The sequence below is a fragment of the Leptinotarsa decemlineata genome, unplaced genomic scaffold (genome assembly GCF_025532065.1).
Source record: "Leptinotarsa decemlineata unplaced genomic scaffold, Ldec_3_MD MMD2_P_RNA_scaffold_2, whole genome shotgun sequence".
In the NCBI taxonomy this organism is placed as follows: Eukaryota; Metazoa; Arthropoda; class Insecta; order Coleoptera; family Chrysomelidae; genus Leptinotarsa; species Leptinotarsa decemlineata.
In genome coordinates, this window is record NW_027412529.1 from 3,130,664 (window position 1) to 3,148,971 (window position 18,308).

At 36.0% G+C, this 18,308-nt stretch overlaps 1 protein-coding gene across 4 annotated transcripts; it reads right to left on the reverse strand.

The window, feature by feature from the left end:
- Positions 1–978: 978 nt before the first annotated feature.
- LOC111511297 (uncharacterized) lies at positions 979–15,999 on the reverse strand. 4 transcript variants are annotated; one of them, XM_074181535.1, is made up of 3 exons: positions 15,821–15,999; positions 11,107–11,567; positions 979–7,660 (listed from the first exon to the last, which is right to left on the reverse strand). In XM_074181535.1, exon 3 carries the CDS (start codon positions 7,595–7,597, stop codon positions 5,288–5,290), a length of 2,310 nt encoding a protein of 769 aa, XP_074037636.1. In that variant the 5' UTR covers positions 7,598–7,660; positions 11,107–11,567; positions 15,821–15,999; the 3' UTR covers positions 979–5,287. The 4 variants fall into 4 exon arrangements, with proteins under 4 accessions (XP_074037636.1, XP_023023079.2, XP_074037637.1 ...); XM_023167311.2 differs by lacking the exon at positions 11,107–11,567 and adding an exon at positions 14,748–15,363; XM_074181536.1 differs by lacking the exon at positions 11,107–11,567 and having other exon boundaries at positions 979–7,656.
- Between the last annotated feature and the right edge of the window lie 2,309 nt (positions 16,000–18,308).

The window sequence follows — 18,308 nt, forward strand, 5'->3', positions numbered from 1 at the left end:
GGCATGGCTTGTTGCTTCAGGCGCTCTTATTGATAATGTGGGATTTTTTTTCATAAAATTGGTAAACCAGTCTTTGGAACCTATTTTGGTTTCATGCCATTTAGAAGGAATACTGCGGCAGTTTTTCTTTACAACAAATTGGTATAGAAGTGATCGAATATCTCTAGGAGTTAAACCAAAATATAAATCCGCACTTCTGCGTATATATTCACAAAATACAGCTCCATCTTCTTCATTTAACACCTTATTATGTGGATGATAACCCATCATTGGAGCAATACCTTCGTGTTTTATCTTTTTGGCATATCTATGCAGAGTAACATGGCAAATATTTAATGACCCAGCAGCTTCCCTGACACTTAAACCTTCATCACTTACTAAAACCATAGCTGCTTTCATTTGGTCATCTGTTGGACCCCTAGAGGTTTGTCTTTTTCTATATCGAGGTATATTTATTGTTTCTGAAATGAAAATTAAAGTTCGAGAACACGTTACAACTGCCCCCGTTTGCCTTGTTACACAATTATTGTAAAAATCTCGAAATAATATAATCTTCTTCAAACATAACCTCAATTTGTTTCAACTTTTACGAATACCGCCGATTAAATGTTTTGTCCACTCTTAAAGTTGAAGTCACAAATTTACTTTAAATATTCAATTTTTGTCGAAATAAAATTTCGACATTTATGAGTGGCTGATGCAACAACGATGTGAACTCGGTAGCAGGTAGAAGCATACTGACGGATCGGTCAGTGGCGTTGGCGGGATGTTTGAATCTATTTAAGCATTCATTTTGAGCTGTGTTACAATTGACCCGCGTTACAACTGACCCCACTCTCCCCTACCTACAGGGGTGGTATATAATGGCTAATGTAATGAATCATTGTTAGTTTATTGTAGAAGTTTGAAAATGTCCGTATAGGACTAAACTGCAGTAACGTTAGTTACAAACAAAAGTGGTAAAAAACATAGAAAGTTTCATTTCTTCTTTATTCAATAGTCTCAGATCATATACATACTACAGGATACATCATAATTAAAAACCGTAAGAAAAATATTGACACAGTAGACATATAATTTTTATTGTATATAAAAATATATCTTCATAAATTATTCTAATATTCATTGATTTATATACATACACACAAGCAGCCAGATTTCTCATAAGAAATTAATTGATCTTGTTCGATTGATGACCTTTTTATTTTGTGGAAATGCTTTAAATATAGGATAGAGAAACTAACTTTTTTCTATTCAAACTAAAATTTTAATTTGTTATGTTTATGACTGAAATCGGTCATAGCAACAAAAATAAAATAAAAAAAAAGTTATTTTCTCTCTATGTTCAAATTAATTGTAGTGTAATGGTAGTTCTCCTGCGAATATTCAGTGAGTTTTGGTTTGAACGAGTTACAATTTCGCAGTTCTCTCAGATTATTGAAATTATTGAAAAATTTCATCCTCTATTTGACCAGCTCTTTGTAAAATGATACTCTGTGTTCAGGAATTTTGTTGAGGTAGTTATGGCACTGTAAACCTGTCTGATACATGTCATCGTGTTGCTCGAATAACATTATACGTTTGAAAAAATATATACAGTGTTTAAATTTCATATTTTGGATAATAGCCAGGCGGTTCGACGTAAATGCTTTGTTCACTCACTTGAATTGACTGCCGTGTTGATCGGTGGTTCAAGTCCCAGTCTGAACGATCGATTTTCACTTGCTATCATCCAACCCGTGTTAGGAATCACACGTTGAAACGTATGACACGTGTTTCGCCGTACAATGACTTCTTCGGGCTTGTCTTTACTAACTATATTCTACATATTCAATGCTTAATATACCTAATTTTACAATTTTAAGTACCTAAATTTTAAGTACCTGAGTTTTACCTGAGCTTGTAATGAATTAAATTACCTAAGCTTATGTCCCAGATTTCACATATAAATACTACTGAATTTGAACTAGTATGGTGAGATAAATCGTTTATGAAAACCTAAAAATAAAAGGAACCAAAATCGATTCCTGGGGTACTCGCAGGTCCATCTCATGATTTTCAGGCTCTCCGATTTTGAATATTTTTCTGAGACGCTTAAAGATAATTGTATAAAAAAGTCAGGAATGATAATGAGTATTTCGTTAATTAAAATGGATGAATCATTCAGCGCAAAAACAAAACAATGATGAACAATAAGCAAAAAAAGTTTACAAAAACGAAACTTCAACAGTAGGAAAAGAGTCCTCTACAATGTGAATTCCTGAAATCTATCCTGAAAACAACTTATGACTATATTAATTAATTCATTTCTCTGAGATGATCTCGTAATTGGAAATAGTCAGCCATAAACTTATATAAATCTTCATTTTGACACCCTACAACTTGTCTCAAAACCTACTTATCTTGAGGTTACTACGACTACCGATGTCAGAGGTTGAAAAAAATCAATGTTTTCGCATAGTCTTTCAAATATCTCGTTTCCGATGGGTTTAATGCTATTTGTAGAGGATTGAATTCTCTACACCTTTTTCATATCTTAAATCAGATAATTTTTCCCAATTATTGCAAATACAAGTATCTCGTTTCCTATGGGGTTTATGCTATAAGTATTTATTATGAATACTGTAGAGGGTTGAATTATCTAAAACGTTTGTTTAATTTTTTTTTAATCTTGGACCATTTTTGAAATAGAGGTCAGAGAGAGAAGAAAAGAAATGAATTTTCGATTGATGTTTTCATTAAAAAAAGACCATTCCGTACATTCATGAACGTTGAAATTAAAAAAGAATTAAAGAAGAAGAATAATAAGAACTACAAGGTTTAATTTAATTTTCTTCTTCTTCTTTATCGTCTTCCACTCGCTGTGCAATTTCAAATTTCTTTTCGTTCTCGTCTTCAATGACATTGGTATGTCTCCAGTTCTTCCAGTTCGGATTGATGAATCATGTTCTGGTTTCGACTGCGAAATGATCCTAAACTGTCTTGATCCATCTCAAATCGTTCTTGCTTTCGAGGCTGAACTGTTGAGAACTATTCCCGTTGCTCATGGGCATTCATGTGAACATTTGTTTGGGCTATTTTCTGGGATGTTTTTTATTTATTCTATTTAAATATTTGATGATTGAGGATAGACAATGATATTCTACATAACAAAATGGACATGATCAACAGTACTTTCTCGTCTTCATCTCTTCATATATACGATAGGTGGCACAGTGGTCTCCTCAAAATGTGTTTTGGTTCAACAAAGTTCCCGAGAATATTTCGGACTGTTTGAGATTTTTTGCTTGTACGGATCATGTATTGCGCAGTTTCCAAACAGTTTCCGATGTTAGAACCAGAACAAACCTTTTGGTTCCACGAGTAGGTAAGCGTTATTAAATGAATAGATATTAAATTGTTAAAAAAAAATTGAATGTAACGTAATAGTTGATAAAAAATGCAAATTAAAATTATATATTTATCAATAATTTATAGACTTTATAAGACATGTTTTTAATCGTGATTACCGGTTCACCTCGGATGATACACTGCCCGATGTTTGCCCTCTATAATGAATACTAATAGCATAAACCCCATAGGATACGAAATATTTGTATTTGCAATAACTTGAAAAAGTCGATATTTTTTACGTTTGACCTGAGATATCGGTAGTATCGATCACCCTACAATAAGCATGTTTCATGGTGTCAAAATGAAGGTTTATACAACTGCATAGCTGACTTTATTCAATTTGGAGGTGAAACCCCTAATATGACTGGACTAAATAGCTAGCTACCAAAAATTAGTATTTGGCTTCATGATTTTTCATGATATCTCATATTTTCGTTTCGTTCATTTCATCAGTTCGGACTTCCACTGTCTAATATAATATAAATTTATTTGAAAACCCTGAAAAAAAATTAAAAATATTAACCGAAAATAACAATTTTATTAACGTATTCTAAAAACACTTTATTGTGTGATTTTCACTAGATAGTTTTACAAAAACGCAACACGTGTTTCGCCATACAATGGCGTGTCTTGAGACACGCCCGAGGAAGCCATTAATTTTTAATTTTATTTTTCATTTTTTATTAATAATATTTTTAAATTTTCAGCTTTTTTTAATATTTAAATTTTTGTTTTTTGGTTGTTGCTCGTATGTTATTTCTTTGTAATTTCTTACTTGATTACAAAAACGCAACACGTGTTTCACCATACAATGGCTTCCTCGGGCGTGTCTTGAGAAACCAGCAAATCCGGAATAGCAGAGCATGTTTGGACTCATCAACATTACCCCAACCAATCTCAGATCTCTGTTATTCTCTATTCAATAAGAATGAATTAATGTTACATGTTTCTTTTATTTTTACAGATATGACATATATATTATGAATTTACACACTAGCCCGTTTCTATTTCCTATATTTTTTAACACCTATTTGCAATGATTTTGTATATTTCATTATAGGGATTTTATATTTATAATAATTTTATTGTCAATTGTATCTTTTTATCTATATATGTGTTAGGTTTAGTGTAGTTTAGGTACTGTGTATATGTAATTGGACTCTGTCTGTATATATTCAGGATAAATGAATAAATGAATATCAAGTGGGGTCAAGCTAAAATCATCCACAAAAAGGAACACTGGTTTAGGAGAAAATTCAAAGAAGCCGCGTATATGTTGTCCAACAACGTATTTAGTCAAGCAGGCGTAGAGATACGTGACATATAGAAACCTCTAATCAAGCGAAAAACGACCAACTCCCGCCAAACGGTCATCTCCCGCTAAAACCAATGAAGCGGAAAGAGGGGATAGGTGAAAGCACTCGAATGACCTATAAATAGTTAGATCTCGGAGGAATAAGTCCAGTTATCACCCGAAGACGATTGTGGATACTAACAATCGAAACGTCGTGACGTAACTTGGTTTGGAATCTTTTATTTTTCATTTTTTATTAATATTTTTAAATTTTCAGCTTTTATTAATATTTCAACTTTTTTTGTTGTTGCTTGTATGTTATTTCTTTGTAATTTCAGTTTTTTGTTTAATAAAATTGTTTTTTTCGGTTAATCTTTTCAATTTTATTCAGGGATTTCAAATCAAATTATATTATATTAGACAATGGAAGTCCGAACTGATGAAATACACCACGAAACATTGTCAACCACCTTCAAACAAACGTTCGTTTCGTTTGTTATCATGAAGTCCAATATAAAAGGTCATTTGAGTTTTTTCATTCAGGAAATGGATCTAAAACTGCCATTTGAAATACTAGTATAACCTTCAACTGTTTTCATGTCACTTTGAAAATGAATCCTTGTTTCGACCATGTCCAAGTGGGATATTACACGGTACATTTCGTAGATGATTACAGGACTCAAAGTCACATAAATTTTCAGTGACTAGACGATCCACTTCGGAGTTGTTCGCATTCGATATTTTCAGATACTCTTCAACGGGATACATTTTCATGACATTCTCGAATTTTCTCATAACTAATCCAAATTCTTCTAGTATATAAGACGGATAAATCAAGAATTCTGAGCATCTATTATAATGTTTGTCACTGTGATAAGTGATCAAATCGTACTCGTCTCTGGGGTACTTTTTCTTTTTTATGGAATAGTCCCTGAAAGTTCTGAAATATGAAGCGTTTTTTACATTGTAGTTCCCTGCACATTCCTTCCAATATTTTCCAGTCACTGGACAAATTATAGTAAGCTGGCAAGTGTTCAAACATATGACTACGTGTTGTGATGTCTCAAAATTCTCGAGTGTATCAAGAATATTCACAATTGTGACATTTGGAGGCGTATCTGGAACATAGACTTCGTCGAATTTCCCTGAACGAACAGAGAGAATACTGTACAGCCCCAATACTTTTTCAACGGGTAAAGTATTCAAAAATGACTCATACCTCTTCTCACAAGGACCGGAAAAAAACACCAGCGAGCCATTGATTTCTTTATGATTCTGGTATTGAGCCAGGACTTCGCCCTTCAACTTCTTTCTGTCCGACTTCTGTTGCACCATATAATTCCAGACGAGCCAGGATTTATTTGCAGTATATATTTCTTCATTAACGGTATCGAATACTTCGGAATAAAAATCAAGGAAGCTCTGCGAACTTGCCCCCATTTCTCTCAATATATTCTTGGACGAGTTTGGGAATATTTTATGGGATACATTCACAACGTACCAGAGACAAACGTTTAGTTGATCTATTATATTAGGGTCTAGCAGAGGGCTCAGACTCAAGAAAGATTTTGTTTTTTCCGATATATATCTTATCTCTCTCTTGAAGATTTCCGATTCGTTCTTCCATTTGGGATGATGCTTCATAAGAATGTAAAGGAAGAGGACATTCCAAATATCTTTGTTTCCGGGGAGTTTGTTACCAGAGCCGAAAATAACAGAGATAGCTCTGTTATTGTTTTTCTTGATGAGCTCGAAGTTTAGATCGTCAGTAGTTCCACTGTTGAATATGTAGACGCCTTTGAGAGGATGCCTCGTGAATGGGGATATGAATTTATTTTCCAGCTGGGAGTAACTACTCAGATCAATCTGTTGGTATTCCACCAAATCAACTATTTTCTTGATAATATCCTCATGACTTAGAGTCAAAAATGGATGGATGGATATTTGCTTGCTGATTAAATCTGGAATTATATTCTCTTTGGGATTTCTAATCAAGAGACACAAATGGGTACATTTGGTGAACATGATGTCGCAAAACATCGCATTGTCACCCTCTTCAATATCCTCATCATTTTCGAAATCCTCCCCTTCAAGAGGAACTGACACGTCCACCTTGTGCAAAGTGCGAGTATTAGACAAGTGTGACAACGTGTATATATCGGTATTATTCTTGAACAAGTTCAATATGTCTGATATCTTTTGTTGTAGAACTTTTTTATCGCTTGGTGAACTGTTTTTAATAAACGTTATACACCCGTCCACGTCTTTATTGTCGAAAAATTCTTTTATGGACACATTTTTGTCGACCAGCTGGTTCAAAAGTCTTTTGGCCAGTTTACACACTTCAGAACGAAGCTCTAATCTTTTTTCGGGAAATCTGGATAAACGAGATATGATACTAGCTTTGAAATCATTCTTTTCTATTATATCTTCAACACAAACGTTATCGAAATCTATGTTGATGTCGACTGTACAACTAACTTTCTCATTGATGAAAATTTCCTTGTTGAACTTTGGAGAAGTGAATAAATTATCCAACTTCATATTCATTTGCACTTCTTCTCCAATATAGTATATCTTGAAGTGTTCAATGTTGTCCAGTATATTACTGCTCTGCAGTATGGATTCGCATATACCAATGTCGTGGTCACATACTTGCCCGTCTGTTGTTACTAGAAGCTGATATTTGAAATCATATGTCTTCAGTATTTCCAAAAATGCTTGGGGTAGAGTATAACCACATGCTTGATATTCATCCAAAACATTGTTGTTGACTTCTTCTGCACGGGAGTTCCATGTAATGATTTTGAAAGCATCTCTAATGAGAGAATTTACTTTGCTATAATATTTTACATCACCTCTGGTGGAAGTACTGGTGTCAACGCATGCTATCGTTTTGATTTTGTCCATGATGGAACCAAAAATGTGATGAACTGGCAGTCACAAAATTTATCGAGGCCTTTGATAGCCTAGCTGAAAAAAAAATCAAATGTCATCAATTAACATCAATCTTTGGTAAAACTTATTGATAAACTAGATGGCAAACTGTTAACCTAGATGGCTTTGTATTGTTTGGCTAATTATTTGCCAGGACGAAAATGGTGATTAGGATCGAAATATACAGGGCGTTCCAATGTGAACTTGATCGCCCCTCTAAGTCAAAAACGGACGTGTAATCGAAAATTTCAAAGAACACGTCAATTTGTATTTCTAGGGGAACTAATTGTGTTATGGAAATCATACCCAAAGCTTCAGCCCTCTGCGGTCAGCAACTACCCCCCTATTTTTTTCAATGGCATGGGGGGTTGAGTGATACATCATTCGAAAGATTTTTTGCCATTATATTACTTCTGTTATTTGCTTCCAATATGGTTCATTCGTTATTGAGATAATAAATGCTGAACGTTTTATTTAATAAAAAACAAAAAATTTGCTGTCGCTCATTTAATTGAGGAAATCAACAAAAGTAATATTGATGGTAACACAATCAGTTGATAAAATGTTCAAAATGACCTCCATCTAGTTCCATACAATAATACAGTCCACTTTATTGAAGATGTCCGGAGTCGGAAATCGGCATTCCCGAACAATTCTCTGTCGCAGGTCTTCTAGATTTGTAGAATTTATTTAATTAGTAGTAAACGTTTTGAAATGAACGACACTGTTTGTTTTTTCTGCACTGGAAGTTTTTCTTGAATCTAGTTGTCGCAGAATAAAAAGTAGATAGTTCTCTCTCTCTCTCTCTCTATTTTGGATGGTCGTGGCTTCCTATCGTCAGGAGCATTTGACCAATGTTCCTCCTGTTAGTTAACAGGAGCTTGGTCGGGGGCGCAGCGGTCTTGCACGAAGCAATGCTGCAACCCATTCTTTTCCAATTTCTTTTTTTCATTATAAAAACAATTCTTGATTAATAAAAACAATTTGGTTTTTATAGAGCCGCTTCCTGCTTGGGAGACCTTTTGGTTTTTTTTTCACATATACAGCCCCCTTTATGTGGTTATCCGAACCACCCCGGCCTGAATAAAGGGGGCCCTTTATTCATCATTTTTCTTATGACACTCACATTTCCTTAATTAACATAATGGAATAGCACAACACAAAAAACGGAGTCCCACGATAGCACATGGGATCCGCGTATAGTTCAAATAAAAGATATAGTACCCCCTACCTTCCATCAGTTCCCCTTTAATAAAATAGTTAAGGAGCTAACTAATTTTGTTATTCAATAATCATTTCTGATTATATAAGAATCACAATAACTATATGGTGAGTGGCGGGGGATCACTGTCTCTCTCTTATGGGTGTTTGACAGTCCCCCGGTGCAGACCACACGGCACTCACCCAGTAAAGTTATCTGTCAACCACCCAATCCCGCATCTGCGGGTAACAGGCATTGGCCGGTTTCAAGCTAGATGTGTGGGAGAGGTGTCTCGCAAGAGCCCTCGGCGGTTACTCATCCAACGCTAGAAAGGTAACTTTCCTAACATGAGTGCCCCTCGGGGTAACGTAAGGGTATGCGGTGCAGACCACACGGCGTACACTCAAAAGTTGTTGATGAACCGCCCTATCCCGCACCTATACGGGTAATGGGCGCGACATCTTCGACATATGATGTGTGGTAGAGGATGCTTAAAAGAGTCCTCGACGGTTACTCATCAAACGTTGGAAAGGGAACTTTCCTAACATGAGTTCTAGAAGGGAGGTGAGTGCCCGCTCGCGGCTGGAGGCTAGCGAGCCTCATCTCCAACTGGCGTTGGCCTCTTAGGGGCAGCGGCTCCACTAGCGGGTAAAGGGATACGGGGATGCGGTAATCCATTCATGGGTGCATTGCAGCCCCATACCGAGGCACTGGACGGCTTATGCTGTTTCGTGATCCTCGCCTGCTTCTGTACAGATCCGAGCGTTCGAGGTGTCTGGGCTCGCGGTCCTTCCGGGCTCTAGTATCCGAGTCTAGTCTTGGAGGGCACCTAGGCAGACGCTTGAGGTGTCAGACCCCGGTTGGACGGAGCTACTAGTATCCGAGCTTAGGACCCCGACCGGCCACTTCCGGGACCATATTCCCAACTGATTTGGCATGGTTGGCGGGGGCAGGTGTGCGACGCGAGCACTCTCTGGCGAAAGAAAAGCTTAGTTAACTTGTACAAACGTTCGGTCGAACGCTGCCGATGGTCCTGTCTCTTGGTTAGCCACACTAAGTAGATGTAAGGAGGCAACTCCAGGTTCGGTGAGCGGGAGGAAGCCCTGCGAAATCCTGTTGGTGTGGGGTGAGGGGCGGTACCTGCAAAGATTTCCCGGAAATCCACCCCTCCAGGGGTGCACTATAATAATTATAATTTCAAACCATAACGATTTTATTATGTAAATTTAAATAATCTTCCTTGTATCAGTGAGGAGTCAAATCTTTGTTTTAATCTGATAACTTGTTTTATTTTATCAACATGTTACAACTGTTTAAACGTAACATTCTTTTCGACACGGCCATCCTCACCAACAGTAAGTTTGAGCCTTTTTGTAACAAAATTTATATTATTGCATCACATTTTTTGTAGCTCGTCCTTGATAATGATAATAAACTTTATCGAAATATACTACTATATATATATATATATATATATATATATATATATATATATATATATATATATATATATATATATATATATATATATATATATATATACAATCGATCGCTTCAAAAAAACTTCACTAACTTTCTTGGAAAGCTTCAGATATTTTCTTTTCCATATTCTCCGTTTCACTATCACTGTCGTCATTTAAATCAATAATGAATTTATTTCCACCATTGATGTGGAAGTGTCCAATCTCCATATAGTCTTTTTCAACTAAAATTACTTTTTTAATCCTTGTCTGCCAGTCTTCTTCGGTAATATTAGATACTTCTTCTTTAACTAGCTCTATTACCTTCTTATCAAATTTTGGAAAATTATTTTTACGCCTGATGCTTTGTTTCAATTTTCCCCAAATCAACTCGATGAGATTGAAAACACAAAAATAGGGGGGAAGTCTCAATATGGTGTGTCCATACTTTTCAGCAATACTCTCAAGGGCATACACTTTTCAAATGTTTTTGTCTGTAAAACTTCAAGTAGTTGGTTTTTGGTATAGTTATCTTCAAAATACAAATTGTTATCCATTAAAAAATTTTGTATTTCATCTTTCCTCGAATTTTTATTATGTACTTTGATGAGCTGTTGCGAATAAGATAGGAAGCCTTGTCAAGAGCTATTACAGTATTCGCACTCAAATTTGGGATCAATGTGTTTTCAAAACATTCCTCAAAAATATTAGCTTCCATGTTCTTATGATAGTCAACTTTGCGGTCCTCAATTTTTTTCCACATAATTTCAAATAATTCGGAACCACCCTTAAGGTTACTATATCGGTTACTTCGACTATACCTTCTTTGTGGGCGGACGTTATCAGCACATCCATCCACTACCACAGCCACCACTGAAGTAAGTAGATAGTTGGCCACTGTCACTTCTTCATGAATAAGTATTCAGTCATCCTTGTTCACTGTGTTCCAACATGGTTTATTCTACTGAATAATAATGAATGTGCTAAAGCTGCTGCAAGAATTATAATACGAATCACCCAGACCACATCATGGGCCATCAATACATTAAACAGAAGACCTACGACAGAGAATTGTTCGAGAATGCCTAGAAATGAAAATTGATGTGTTCTTTGAAATGTTCGATTACACGTCCATTTCTGACTTAGATGGGGGTCAAGTTTTCGTTTCAACGCCCTGTATAAAGTTTGAAACAATGGTTGGCTAGATTTGAAGCAGAACCAAAAATGAACTCATCCAGAATCTTCAGATTCATCGGAAGCAAACAAATTTGAAATTTAGTATCTAAAATAAACATACGTTTCTGTCAGTGGTACCACAGTACTAGTTATCTGATTCAACCATAAGGTCCGCTCAAATGATTTAAATACCATCAAAATTTCACATCGTTAATTGGTCCTTCGAACCGGATTTGAATTATCATGTTCGATCAATATCTTTTCATTTTTTTGGCACAGACTTGTGTGACGTAACGATTTACTAATAGATTCCGTTTGATCATATCCGATCTAACATGGAAAATAGTTTCCGTAAGTATAATTTCAATGAGTTGATATAGGTGAGAAAATAATCCAATTTGTTCAGAATTTTTTAAAAATTATTGATTCATCGATAGTTCATCAACTATATATGGCGCGTTTTCGACCGGAGGCACCGGTTGACCTGAAGTGATGCTGTGACCGCGCGCTCTCCGCCCTCTATCTCGAAAACGGTTCACCGTATAAAAAATTTTTTTAAACAAAATTTGTAGAGAATTTTGTATTCTACAATATTGATAATAAATACAAATAGCAAAAACCCTAGGAAATGAGATATTTCCAAAAAAAGCGCAAAAAACCGATTTTTGTGCCTTTGACCTTGAAATTTAATAGTTGCTTACACCCTACCATATGTAGGTTTTGAGACAACTTTTAGGGTGTCAATATAAAAGTATTTACAGACTTACAGCTGGGTATCTCGAATTCCGAGATTCTTACCTAATTTAAGCTTAAATGACTGGATTATAGGTATAGTTTGATGGACAGTTTGAAGATTTGTACAGGCATATTGAATATCTTGTAGCAGCATTATTAGTTGAGCCTTTTTTTTGGTACCTTGGGAGTTGTCTGACTTGTCCATTTAGTCCAAGTCTCCAGAAAATACCGCAGCCTCTTGGGCTTATTGCTTTCATTCTCCCATCTTCCCATGACACCCATTCCATCAGTCTCGTTTCCTGTACTAGTTCCGTGTTGGATGTTCGTCATATTCTTCTGGACGTAATTTCGTACGTCCATATATTGCCTGCCTCCTGTGATTCAGTGCCTCACATTCGCATAAGATGTGTAGAGCTGTTTCTATCCCTTCGTTGCATAATCTGCAGCTGAGGTCTCCGTTGTACAGCCCCATTTTATTCAGGTGTCCTCTAAGCGGACAATGACCGGTTAGAAACCCTGTAATTATTCTGAGCCGACCCCTACTTATTGAAGTAGTTCTTCGGTCTTTTTCTCGGACGGTTCCCTAATGGAGGTTCTAGGTTCTACTGTGTTTGTTGCCAGGTACTTTTGTCCAGTACTATATGTGCTTCTTATTGGTCCATGTCCTAATCTGGTTTCGTACCAATGATTTTGCTACCCCCAGAGCTGGTTCAGGACCTATATATGAAGTTGATGATCCGCGTCACTCAGTACAAAGTTAATTTGTTCCTGTTCCTGATCCCCTAGTGCGCTCTTGCTGTCTGTTAAAATATTGATCCGCTCATTTCTTTGAGGTCTCAATTTAATAAACCTTGCATACTGCAAGATAGCATAATACACTTCCGCCTGAAAGACGGATATGTATAGTCCTAGCGGATAACTGGGTATACCTATTTCAGCTCCCGTTCCATGTTTGGTCGTCAATCCATCTGTGTACCAGGTGTTTTTTCCAAGCATGTTTTCGGGATGACTAATGGTCTTCCACTCTTCACGGCTTATGATTTTGGCCGTGAAGTTTGTGTTAAAGGTGTACTTCGGTGTCATATTCACATATGTGCTTCTCCACTAATTCCGAAATTTCTGTTCAGTCCGATCTTTTGTAGTTCGGTGAGTTTTCCAGTCTGAATTGGCCCATCCTGGCCTCCCCCGTTATCACAAAGTGTAAAGGAGGTAGATTCAGGAGTGTCTCCAATGCAGCTATTGTGGTAGTTCTCATTGCTTCCATCATTCCCAAACATGCAAGTCTTTGCACCTTGCCTAATTTGTTGATAGCGGTCGCCTGCTTCATCTTTGGCCACCAGACCAGAGATGCGTATGTTATCATGGGTTTAACCACCATCGTGTATAGCCAATATACCATGTCTGGTTTCAGCTCCCATGTTTTTCCATAGGTGCGTCTGGCGAGCATCAGTGCTACCTCCGCTTTCCTCTGTATCCTGTCCAAGTGTTGGTTTCAGGTCAGTTTGGAATCTAGAATTACTCCCAGATTTTTAACCTCCCCCGACACTTGTATTTCTTCACCTCGAAGTTGCAGAGGTCCGAGATCCTCCGTTTTAGTCCTCTTGGTCCTATGGTCGATTTAGATGGGCTTATGTTAAGCCCACCTCTTCGGTCCATCTTGTTATAATATTCAGGACCTTCTGCATGCATCCCTTCAGTTGAGCCTGTTACCTTCAATTCAAATATTGTACCTTTTCACGAAGAAAATTCTAGACTTCATATTTTTCCAAGAGTATACATTTAGTGCATTCCAAAACGGAATTGGAATTGCATAAAGATACTTGATGACGATAAAAAATTAGACAAACTACGAGGTTTGTTCAAAAAATAAGGTGAATTTTCAAATTACGAAGGCTACGTACATTCGATTAGCGATTTCTTTAATTTTATATGTTGGTGCTCGTCTCGAAAGTGGAAGTCCCAACTAATGAAATTCACCATTAAATATTGTCAACCACTTTCAAACAAGAGTGTCTGTGTGTGTGGCGGTTGCCTCAGCCATTTTGTTCACCAGATTTGACCCCCTGCGACTTTTTTCTATTCCCAAGATTGAGAAACCCATGAAAGGATGGCGTTTTGCGACGATTGAGGAGATATGAAACGAATCCTTGGGAGAGCTCAAGGATATGCCAAAGATGGCATATCAGGATTGCTTCGAGGATTAAAAAAAAGTTGGCATAAGTATATTATATCTGAGGGACACTAATTTGGAGGGGACAAAATAGAAACTGAACAAATATTGAATAATACGCAGCATGGATCAGAAGAACTACGAATTATCAAATGCGTGTTTGCCAGATTGTTGAAAAAATGTAACTATCTTCCGACGTCGTAGATTTGTCAGTAGCTCAAATGCAACATTTCAAAATTGAATTACGAGGGCAAGTTAATATTTAAATAATTCGAAATCACCTCAGAGATGTATTTGAGACGTGATGGTTTAATTGTGTATAATTCGAAATTACATTACACTCATAATTATCAAAAGTCGAATGTGAGGTGTATTACTTACTGAAGAATTCTTGAACGATTTTTTGCTTCATATCCAGATTAACAGAAAATGAACATTTGATGCTACTTTTCGTCGCATATAAAATACACCAATTTTTGCAATTTTTTTATATATTTTAGAAAATCGTAGCTTGTTTTGAGTTGCCAAAATTAACTCAGTTCTGGATACTACACAACTTCATCTCGAAGATAATAATCATGCTTTTCCAGTAATGAGCAAAGCTTATTGTTAAATCATCTCACTGACTGAGACACCAGTCAATCCAATAATAACACTGATGATCTTCAAACATGACTCAACCTCTGACGGAAGCACCAAACTCTTACGAAGGTTCCAAATCAATGAACACTTCAATCTAGCAGACCACTATTATAATCTTCATGCAGTCATTGTTCACTGTGGTTGTGACGTTGAATCTGGACATTATTACGCCTTTGTCAAAGACGAAACGGAGTGGTTTAGGTTTGATGATAGTCGTGTCACGAAGTGTTCTGGCGATGTATTGAATTTGTTGGAGCCTCTGGAGATACCCTACATTTTGTTTTAAGAGATGACTTTGGCAGATCAAGATCTCCAGATGATGTGGTGCTGCAGGTTTTTCCGGGTTTTCCTGCAGCTGAAAAAGCAAATGCGCCACTAAAATCAATGAAGTCGCCCCGGAGCGCCAATTAATTTTTGTTGTTGTTTTATAATCTCATGTTTATGTTTATAATCTCATGTTCATCACTTTATATATTTGTATAATAATAACTGATGATTGAATTAGCGAAATTGCAAATAATCAAACAAAAAGTATTCAATGAGCCATAACTAATTTCTTTAGAAAAAACATTTTCCACAATACTCAAAATCAACCAATATTGTTTACATATTGTAGAAAACCAAGTGACTTAAAAACAATATTGGGTGCGCCTCTGTCGTACGGACAAGCACAGATTTTTTTAGTATATGTGACTCCAAATTTACTGACGACCTCGATGCTTATCGAATAACAATATTTCACCTATGAGTTCACAACTAATACTTATAATTTTTCTGTTTCACTGATGACAAAATGAATGAAAGAGTTTTACCTGTCAAGTAAATTGATAATTGCGAAGTTTTTTTTAGGATTTTCTCATGAAGACAATTCACACTTAACAGTTTTCTACTGAAACTCATTCACCGAAGATCGCCAACTTATAACTTATCTGTATTCTGTTATTCTGTTTTCTGATGCAATAAAGCCGGCGATTAGTTTGTTAACTGTTTATGACCAAACCCGTGTTGCCAGATGATATTTACGGAAGACGCATGTATTTTTTTATTCTTTGAAATAATTGATGTGGAATTTTGATCATCGACAATAATACAATCGACTCTAGTCATGGTAGATTATTTGTCATGATAGAAAAAATGCTCCACAATTTTACTATGTCTGCGGTTTGCATGATGTGGTTGAATAAAGATTTCAACTAAATATTATATTTGAAGGCTGGTCTTTGCTGACTTCAAATTTTTTGTGAATTTTTCATAATGAGAACAGAAAATCATGATTTCCTCAAGTTATGATCAAATTCTTCAAAACTAGATAAATATATCTACATCTGGCAACGCTGAAGCAAACACTGGGCGAAGGCGAATCGCGACTTGCAAATTGTTTGCCAAGGTAGTTGCAGTGGCGTAACTTTGCAAAAATTGATAATAATTGTCGTCAAATTTCACAATGTGATACAATTGTAGAAAGTTACATGCAGAATCGATGCAGGTAACAAATTCTAGCACAATTTCTAAATATAGTTATTCCAGATCAAACTATTTTTTATACAATGAGAATAGGTACTGAATAACAAATTATGTGATTGAAAATTTTAGCAAAAAGTGGATTTTAAATTTTTTACGTATTGCATATACATTTTTTGCAAGATATTCCCTCCTGTTTCAGAGGTACTACTCGACAGCTGAACTAATTCATGGCATTTATGAATGATCTCAATAAACGGAATAATTTCGCAGGCCCGACCATTACACATAATCAGAATAAATTCAAGTTCAATGTACCTATATAGAAACCCGAGCTATACAGACATTACAATCTTAAGTGGTTATTTCCATCCTGACAGACATAAATTAGCATCCTACAATTCAATGTTGCACAGAGCATTATCGCTACCTACCTTTATCTGCTAACAATCTAGGTAGGAAAATTAAAATAATTAAACAGATATAACAGAATTATGGTTTCAATGCAGACACAATCCTGAAGTTAGTCAGAAAAAAAAGCCTCAAATTTACTTACAGATCAATATACCCTCAGATCAAACAACCAGAAATCGTAAAATTTGTAACTCTAACATATTTTGGCGAATGAACAGAGGCAATTGCCGGATTTTTCAGAAAAAACAATGTGGAAGCGGCATTCAGGTCACCTGCTAGGTTATCTATATAATTTCTTTTTTAATTCCAAAGGTAAAGTGGACAAGAGTGAGAAATCTGGAGTTTAAAAGCTCAAATGTCCGTTGTGTAATAGTATTTATATGGGACAGTGTGATCAAAATTTCTCTAAACGGTATGCTGAACATGAAAAGTCCTTCAGACTAGGTAAAAATAATTCGATGTTTTCAAACCATTCTTTGGAATGCAACTATAAGTTCTCGAATCTAAACGATACGGAAATTTTGCACTATGCAAGCAAGGGTTGGAAACTCAATCATTTGGAATCTTTAGAAATTCATTAGCATAAGCATTGCGGATGTAGGTAATCTGCTAAATGATCAAATCGATCCAGTTTACTCACCAGTTTTCAAATTAGTGTATCCACATTGTCACAAGTAAACAAATTTCAGGTACTCAATTAAGTTAAGGACCTCTATTATTACCTTCAGTAGATATATACGAGGTAACATTATGATTTATTTTCACTTCATTGTAATTGTTTGAAAATGTCGTTATAGGACGAAACTGCAATAACATTAGTTGCAAATAAAAGTGGTAAAACAACATAGAAATTAGTTACGGCTACGGGCTACGTAGGGGTATTTCTTTGCAGAGATTATTTTTGGGAAAAACACCGTTTTGGCTCTCACTTTATCTATCTTCATACAAAAAAATGTGGACCGCGTACATTCGATTAGCAATTTTTTTATGTTAGTACACTCGTCTCGAACATTTGTCCACAGTTTCAGCTGTTTGGAATGTTTAGTTAGTTGTGAGGGGTGAGAGGCACGAAAGTGTCTCTCACCAATCAACTTGACATCAAGTGATTTCTCAGAGGATTTCTGTAAACTGAACCAGTGAGGTCTCAAAAGATTAGCCCCACGAGTATTATGCCTGTGAAATTGGGAGTTGGTTGGAAATCTATCCATATTCTTGTGTATATCGATGCATATGCATTCGGCTGAGAATATTTCAGAAAATATTTTTACTGATTCTACTCGACTTGAAAATTTTCTCAAATGTCAATTTTTCAAACTCAAACTTTGTATACTGTATACTAACTGAACTAACCTTTCGTCATAATACAATGAGTAGATGTCTCTGAGGTAGATGTGCATTGGTTTGAGCCTACATTCACATCAAAAC